Source organism: Martes martes (genome assembly GCF_963455335.1).
Source record: "Martes martes genome assembly, chromosome: 5".
NCBI lineage: Eukaryota > Metazoa > Chordata > Mammalia > Carnivora > Mustelidae > Martes > Martes martes.
In genome coordinates this window covers 146,590,476-146,599,963 of record NC_137892.1, presented here as the reverse complement: position 1 = coordinate 146,599,963, position 9,488 = coordinate 146,590,476, and the positions used below count along the sequence as shown (strand labels likewise).

The following is a 9,488-nucleotide window of genomic DNA, read 5'->3' as shown; positions in this document are numbered from 1 at the left end:
TTCGTGTTTCTGAAATTATCTTTTATTTCTAAGATGGACAACACTGAATTTCCATAGCTTTGGCTCTTGGAAGTGATTAAATAAAATTTCGTATATATCCCATGAGACATCCTACAGGAAAAAAAAAATTAATGTAATTAATGAACAAATTAAAAAGGAAATGGGAAAAATTTGTGCTGCGTGGCAGGAAAATTCTCCTGAATATCAAATATTGTGTAGTGGAGACGGCGTCCGTCCAGTTACTTCCTCTTGTTTGAATAGAATAGATAATGCATGTCCTCGGTTACGAGTCTTTGTCACTTTCCCCGCCACCGTACATCTCCGCCAGCTTATTAAACCGGGGGCCCCATTCTCGGAGGTAATCGTAGTTTTGGTCTCCGTCTGTAGTACCTGATTCTAGGGAGCTCAGAGACTCGGCCACGGAATCGTTTCCTTCGTAGGCGTAGGTCGCGAGGGAGTCGTAGGGGGGCGCGGTGGGGTCGAGATCGTGCTCTTTGAGCCTTTCGTTAATGAAATCCCGCACGTCCGTGTTATCCGGCGCTGTGGGCGTCCTCCGAGGGATAAATAAAGTTTCCGGAATGATGTCTCGCCGGAGCTTCTTGTCCTCGATCGCCGCGGGGTTCCGCAGGGTGCCGATATCAAAGGCCTGCGTGTCCTCCTCTCCGCCACCTTCGTCGTTATAGCTCACGATGTTGTCTCTGATGTCTTCTTTAGACAAGATCAGAGGCTCCTTTTTTCGCTGTCTTTTCAGGGCTGCAAACAGGACTACTATAACTTGAAAAAAAAAAAAAAAAGAAAAAGAAAAGGAGATTCATTAGCGGGTCGTCTAAAACACTACATAAATAACAAGTGGAAGTACTGGGGAGGGATTGAAGTGATTGAGGTTTTCCGGGACAGGCTAGGATTTCAGGTTAATGTTGTACTTCCATCGGTGCTGGGGGGGGAAAGGGCAGAGGCGGCTGAGGACTTAGCCAGGGTGGGTGGGGGATGCAAGCCGTGTTTCTAATGCATTTTTAAAGCCATCTGGGATCTTTCTCAAAGGCAGTGAGATATTTTGTCTATTTTTCTAAGAACTGTTTGAAGTTAGTTCCTTATTGTACAGACATTATTTATACTTTGCATTGAATAGTGACATAAGGTGTTACATAAAAAATAGACACAAATTGAATTCAGCTTCAAGTAAAACAATTAAGGAGGACGAAAATATGCTCATATTTTGCATAGCCTTGTACAATATTAAAAAGGCAACGTTCTTCACAAAATACAGTGTTGGTTTTGGTAAATAGCTTTGCTGATGGATTTACACCACCGGTTTAGCCATCTCTGGGGTATTACATAGAAATATATATCACACATGAGACCAAAAAGAAAGTTATCCAGTCATGTGATAGCAAAGAGTAAATTTCAATTTCTACATTGAATTACCTATAGGAAGCATGTAGGAACTTAGCTAGATACATCTCAAACAACAGGAGATCTACAGATAGAAATGTATATCATTTCAGAAAGGGCATCTCTTGGACACCTGGGTGGCTCAGTGGGTTAAACCTCTGCCTTCAGCTCAGGTCATGATCTCAGGGTCCTGGGATTGAACCCCCCCATCGGGCTCTCTGCTCAGCGGGGAGCCTGCTTCCCCCTCTCTCTCTCTGTCTGCCTCTATGCCTACTTGTGATCTCTGTCTGTCAAATGAATAAATAAAATCTTTTAAAAAAAGAAGAATGGCATTTCCTTACTACTGATACCTAAGAAGGTATCACTAATAGCAACATAATGATTTTACTAATCATGATGATAATAGCATAAAAGATAGGAGAATGTTAAATTCTCTCCGGCTGTATTAGTTTCCCACTCTCATTCACTATTTCCAAACATTTTGGGCACGATCCTTGAAAAGAATAATTTTCAAGGAAACAGATCTGAATTCAATTAAATAAGAAAAGAGAGGGAAAATATTTTACAGGTGTATGTATGATGAAATAGCTATATTTATTTAGCTTCTTTAGAAGAAACTTTTAAAAGATATAGGATTTATTACTATTATGAGCTGAATGTGTCCTCTCAAAATTCATGTTAAAGCCCAAATCCCCAAAGTGATGGTATTTGGAAGTGGTGGGGTGCTTAGGGGGTAATTAAGTCAAAGGGTGGAGCCGTCATGAATTGGATTAGGTGGTTTTATGAAAAGAAACAAGAGAGAGGATTGCTGTCTGTCCTGTGGGGATACAGCATAGACAGCCACCTCGAAACCAGGAAGTATGCCCCCACCAAATCTGGAATCTGCCAGTGCCTTGATTTTGGACTTTCCAGCCTCCAAAATTATGAGAAATACATTTCTGTGGTTAAAACCATCCAGTCTATGGTATGGTTAAAACGGACTGAACTAAGAGAATTACATTAGTATGGGAAGGGCTCTTAATTTAGTTTTCTTTTCTATTAACACAGGATAGTCAGACTACCTGCCTTTAAGCTTCTGTAAAAGGGCAAATGGGGGAACTTTTTAATGCAAAATAATAATAATAATAATAATAATAATAATGTTTTAATCAAGTGGGAAGTATTCTTGACCTAAAGTGGTTAAAAAAAAAAAAATAGGCCACCACTAAGACAGAAAAAAGTGCATTTATTCTTCAAGTCTTTCAGAAAAATTTGCTTAAATTCATTTATTCATGCACACACATAAACTCATAATGTAAAGATTTTAAACCATAGATTGTTTATTGTCAGCCAAACGATCTTACCCAGTAAAAACTGTTCTAATAATGAGATTAATAAAACTTACTAAGATTGGTTCCGAAACCCAAGTTCATTTTACTGCTTCTTAAAATGTCAGGTACAATGTTTTTTGATTAGGGTCATAGGAATATACACAATAGTTTTAAGATAATGCAACTGGAGAATAAACTTAATCTGATTTTTCATTCAAAAGCAGTTAAAAAGCAATTTGCTCCAGGTTATAAAATCAAGTATTATTGTTTCAGGGAAAGGTGAACCAGGTAAAGGGCTACTTTAACATGATTTCAGTGGAAAAGCTCCATCCAGCCATCATACCAGTAAAAAGCTGGAAATAAACTTTACATTTCCTGAAAAACTAGCTATAACGGACAGCAAAGTACCTGGCCTTGGTCGAGCCACTCAGAAATTGTGTAACCTTGAAAAATGTTTTGGATAGCTCTAATTTTCAGTCTCGTGATTTACGAAAGAAAGGCAATACATATCTGATCAGGTCAAATATTTTAATATAAACAGCATCCCGTCATTAATGTAGGTCTATCTTAGATGATGGAGTTAATGGGGGAGGAGTTATTTTCATCACAGTATCTCTTATCCACAAATACACTAACGCAAACAGTCCAGGAAATAATCACGTTTTCCAAGAGGTCGCTTACCCAGCAGAATAATGATACAGAGGAGAATGGCGATGAGGGCGCCGGTGCTGAGGCCAGCGGGGAGGAGCAAGGCTTCGGCGCTGCAGGACTGCATGTTGCCTTGGCTGTCACAGGCGCACACGCGGATGGTCAGCGTGCCTGTGCTGCTCTGAATCGGGTAATCGTTGTCCGAGATCACCACAGGCAAGAGATACGTACTTATTTCGTGTCTATTGAATCCATTTTTTCTGGTTAAGATTCTGGCAGTATTATCTAAAATAAATTTTAACATATTACAGATGGCTTGGGATCGTCCATTTCTCTCATGCTGATCCCCGTGGCTTGATAGACAAGTAAAGAGATGTTTATGTAAAATATAAAATGAAGATCGGTTTTCCTGTAACATGCCTACAATGCAACATTTTAAAATACAGATAAGATAAATTAGGTAATTTGAGGAGTCTCAGACTATGACTATTTGATTTCCAAGTTTTTGGCAGATAATGCTTTTAAGATGGTGAATTTTTATAAGTGAACATTTTATGAGGACAGCGAGGATAATGGCATACTGTTTTTCAGAGTTTTCAGAAAACATAAATAAGCATACCAAGAAAAAAATCATAGTGAATATTTTCTATTTAAATATGCATATATGTTTATACATATACACACACACACACAGTATACACACATTAACCCAATGCTCATGAAGAAAAATATGAATGAGTAAATTTTACGGATTGTTGCGCTTTTAAAATCAATCACACACTCGAAATCCCTCAAGAGTCACAATATATGAACAATGATGAACAAGTTTGTTTTTTCTTTATTCCTTTTAAAGATTTTATTATTTATTTATGTATTTTATTTATATTGCTACAGATATTTTCTTTATCTGATAACATTCAGTATCCTTCAATGAAGGTTGTGCTTTTACTTTTTTATTTTTTTGAGGTTGTGCTTTTAACAAAAATGATCTCACCTAACCCTCTATAACCAATCTTTAAAAAAAAATCAATATGTACATGGATGATAATTTCCTACTTCTGTTTGTCCAATGCACTTAGTTTTCTTTAGCCAATCCGATAAGCCTGTTCAAAATGCTAATGCAGGGAAAGGAGTGAGTCAGCCAGTTGCTAAATCAAATATGACAGGGGAAAAAAAGGTGAAAATTTCTTGCAGGTAGAGTTGTTGAACATAAAGCAGTAATTTCCTAAATTATTTAAGAAGTCATTTCTACTACATCAGTTAACTATAAAGGCTAGGAAAGAAGATTACCAAAATATAAGACGTACATAAGCAAATTTAAAAAATAAATTTAATCCTGGCATTTTGCAAATTTTTTAAAAAAATATTTTATTTATTTATTTGACAGACAGAGATCATAAGTAGGCAGAGAGGCAGGCAGAGAGAGGGAGGGGGAAGCAGGCTTCCTGCTGAGCAGAGAGCCTGATGCGGGGCTCGATCGCAGGACCCTGGGATCATGACCTGAGCTGAAGGCAGAGGCTTTAACCCACTGAGCCACCCAGGCACCCTGCATTTTGCAAATCTGACTTATCTTCCAAAAAGTATTAGGGTATAATTCTTCCGTTCTCAAACCTACACTAAATGGATAAAAAACCTCAACGTGAGACAGGAATCCATCAGAATCCTCGAGGAGAACATAGGCAGTAACCTCTTTGATATCAGCCACAGCAACTTCTTTCAAGATATGTCTCCAAAGGCGAAGGAAACAAAAGTGAAAATGAATTTTTGGGACTTCATCAAAATCAAAAGCTTCTGCACAGCAAAAGAAACAGTCAGCAAAACAAAGAGGCAACCCACGGAATGGGAGAAGATATTTGCAAATGGCAGTACAGACAAAAGGTTGATATCCAGGATCTATAAAGAACTCCTCAAACTCCACACACACAAAACAGACAATCATATTAAAAAATGGGCAGAAGATATGAACAGACACTTCTCCAATGCAGACATACAAATGGCTATCAGACACATGAAAAAATGTTCATCATCACTAGCCATCAGGGAGATTCAAATCAAAACCACATTGAGATACCACCTTACACCAGTTAGAATGGCCAAACTTAGCAAGACAGGAAACAACGTGTGTTGGAGAGGATGTGGAGAAAGGGGAACCCTCTTACACTGTTGGTGGGAATGCAAACTGGTGCAGCCACTTTGGAGAACAGTGTGGAGATTCCTCAAGAAGTTAAAAATAGAGCTTCCCTATGACCCTGCAATTGCACTACTGGGTATTTACCCCAAAGATACAGATGTAGTGAAAAGAAGGGCCATCTGTACCCCAATGTTTATAGCAGCAATGGCCACGGTCGCCAAACTGTGGAAAGAACCAAGATGCCCTTCAACGGATGAATGGATAAGGAAGATGTGGTCCATATACACTATGGAGTATTATGCCTCCATCAGAAAGGACGAATACCCAACTTTTGTAGCAACATGGACAGGACTGGAAGAGATTATGTTGAGTGAAATAAGTCAAGCAGAGAGAGTCAAGTATCATATGGTTTCACTTATTTGTGGAGCATAACAAATAATATAGAGAACAAGGGTAGATGGAGAGGAGAAGGGAGTTGAGGGAAATTGGAAGGGGAGGTGAACCATGAGAGACTATGGACTCTGAAAAACAACCTGATGGTTTTGAAGGGGTGGGGGGTGGGAGGTTGGGGGAACCAGGTGGTGGGTATTAGGGAGGGCACAGATTGCATGGAGCACTGGGTGTGGTGAAAAAACAATGAATACTGCTACGTTGAAAATAAATAAAAAAATTTAAAAAAAAAACCCTACACTAAAATAAATATTTATATGCATATGGGTATATGTTTTTCTCATTTTCTTTTTTTAAGTTTTTATTTAGATTTTACTTAGCATTCAATGTAATATTAATTTCAGGTATAGAATTTAGTAATTTATCACTTCTACACAACACCCGGTACTCATCATAAGTGCACTCCTTAATCCCCATCACCTACTGGACCAGTTCACCCACCCACCTCCCCTCTAATAACCATCAGTTTGTTCTCAACAGTTAAGAGTTTATTTCTTGGTTTGCCTCTCTCTCTCTCTTTTTCCCTTTATACCTTTGTGTTGTTTTTCTAATTCCACAAGTGAATGAAATCATACGGTATTTGTCTTTCTCTGACTGACCTATTTAGCTTAGCATAATACTCTGAAGCTCCCCCCATGTCATTGCAAATGGCCAAGATTTCATTCTTTTTTGGTGGCTAAATCATATATATATATGTATATATATACACACACACACATATATATACATATATATATATTTTTTAGAAGATTATATATTTTAGAAGAAGAAGTGCCATATATATATATATATATATATATGGCACTTCTTCTTCATATATATATATGTAAATCATATATATATGTATATATATACACACACACATATATATACACATATGTATATATATATACATATATATACATATATATGTATATATATACACACACACATATATACATATATATATATATTTTTTAGAAGATTATATATTTTAGAAGAAGAAGTGCCATATATATATATATATATATGGCACTTCTTCTTCATGCATTCATCAGTTGATGGACACTAGGGCTGTTTCCATAATTTGGCTATTGTAGATAATGCCACTGTAAACACTGGGGTGCATATATCCCTTTGAATTAGTACTTTTGTGTTCTTTGGGTAAGTAACTAGTAGTGCAATTACTATATCATAGGGTGCTTCTATTTTTAACTTTCTGAGAACCTCCATACTGTTTTCTAGGGTGGGTGCAGCAGTTTGCATTCCCACCAACAGTGCAAGAGGGTTCTCCTTTCTCCACACCCTTGCCAGCACTCATTCATGTAGGTTTAGAGGGAACATACCTCAATATCATGAAGGCCATACATGAAAAACCCACAACTAATATCATCCTCAATGGGGAAAAACTGAAATCTTTTCCTCCAAGGTCAAGAACAAGACAGGGATGTCACCTCTCACCACTGTTACTTAACAAAATACTGGAAGTCCAAGCCTCAGCAATCAGACATCAGAATCAGCAAGGAAGAAGTAAAGTTCACACTGTTTCCAGATCGCATGATACTCTATAAGGAAACCTAAAGACTCCACCAAAAAAACCACTAGAACTGATAATGGAATTTCGTGAAGTTGCAGGATACAAAATCAATGTGGAGAAATCTGTTGCATTTCTATATACCGATAATGAAAATTAAATTAAGGAATCAATTCTCAAAAACCAAAAGATACCTAGGAATAAACCTAACCAAAGGATGAAAGATCTGTACTCTGAAAAGTATAAAACACTGATGAAAGAAACTGTAGATGGCACGAGGAAGTGGAAAGACACTCCATGCTCATGGATTGGAAGGACAGATATTGTTAAAATGTCTATACTACCCAGAACTGTCTGCACATTTAATACAATCCCTACCAAAATACCACCAACATTTTCCCACAACCACAACAAACAATGCTAAAATTTGTATGGAACCCCAAATAGCTAAAGCAAACTTGAAAAAGCAAAGCAAAACTGGATGCATCATACTTCCAGGCTTCAGCTTCTATTACAAAGCTATAGTGATCCAAGCAGTACTGGCATAAAAACAGACACATAGACCGATAGAACAGGATAGAAAACCCAGAAATGAACCCATAACTATATGGTCAACCAATGGGCAACAAAGTAGTAAAGAATATCCAATGGGGAAAAGACCATCTTCTCAACAAATGGTACTGGAAAAACTGGACAATGACATGCAAAAGAATGGAAGTGGAACACTTTTTCTTTTTTTTTTTTTTAAATGTCAAGCACCAAAAAAAAATCCAAATGGACTAAAGATCTAAATGACCTAAATGTTAGACCTGAAACCATAAAAATCCTAGAGGAGAACACAGACAGTAACCTCTTTGACTTGGCCATAGCAACTTCTTTCTAGATATTTCTCTGGAGGCCAGGAAAACAAAACCGAAGATAAACTATTGGGACTTCGTCAAAATTAAAAGCTTCTACACAGTGAAAAGAAACAGTCAACAAAACTAAAAAGCTTTCTAAGGAATGGGACAACATATTTGCAAATGACATATCTGATAAAGGGTTAGTATCTAAAATATATAAGGAATTTATAAAACTCAATAGCCAAAAAACAAATAACCCCCCAAAACAAAAACAAAAAACCCCAACTAAACCAATTAAAAAGTGGGCAGAAGATATGAATAGATATTTTCCCAAAGAAAACATACAGATGGCCAACAGAGACATGAAAAGGTGCTCAATATCACTGATCATCAGGAAAATACAAATCAAAACTATAATGAGACATCACCTCACACCTGTCAGAATGACTAAAATCAACAACAGAAGAAACAACAGATGTTGGTATATCGGTATATTTAGAATCTTCTTGTCTTATTCTTTTTTAACTTTTCAAAAGGTTCTAAATCTTATTTTTGCCAACAATACTTTTAATACATTGAAGAATAAAATGAAGTTTTACCCTAAACTAACCATCCTATTCAAATCATTTTATTAAACATTCAGAAAGTCATCATACAGTTATGCTTTTGACCTATAAGTTAAGGAATGGGAATTTTAAGAATCAAAAGCTCCAAGTGTGGTATCACAGAAACAGGGAATTAATTTTTAAAAATGATAACATAAAATTAAAGTTTTCTAATATGAACATTTAGACAAATACAAGGGCATTTTCTTAAGAAGAGCAATAAGGTGATGTCTGTATCATTGGAATTTCTTTCAAAATGCACTCAATTAAAAAAAAACAGTGAGTTTATGCACTTTGGAATAGTGAGTTATGCAAATAGTGAGGTCATTCCATCTGACTTTAGTGGTACTCTATACAATGACATGTTCAAATATATACTCATATGGCTTTGATTCTTGTTTTGAGTAACTTATATAAGATCAGGAACTCTTCTGAATATAGAAAGATGGCCCTATTTGTTAAAAATAAATTAAGATTCGGGGGCGCCTGGGGGACTCAGTGGGTTAAAGCCTCTGCCTTCGGCTTGGGTCATGATCCCAGGGTCCTGGGATTGAGCCCCGCGTCGGGCTCTCTGCTCAGCAGGGAGCCTGCTTCCTC

At 37.0% G+C, this 9,488-nt stretch overlaps 1 protein-coding gene across 2 annotated transcripts in view; it reads right to left on the bottom strand.

Moving 5' to 3' along the window:
• Positions 1–283: 283 nt before the first annotated feature.
• Positions 284–9,488, bottom strand: part of LOC308343779 (cadherin-10) — a gene marked incomplete at both ends in the record, with an annotated part of 110,054 nt that continues 100,849 nt past the window's right edge. Inside the window, 2 exons of one of the 2 annotated variants that reach the window (XM_080804948.1) lie at positions 284–774; positions 3,384–3,635. In XM_080804948.1, the coding sequence (XP_080661074.1) occupies positions 284–774; positions 3,384–3,635 (743 nt within the window). The remainder of the gene's footprint in view (positions 775–3,383; positions 3,636–9,488) is intronic. The other variant, XM_080804949.1, reaches the window with a different exon arrangement.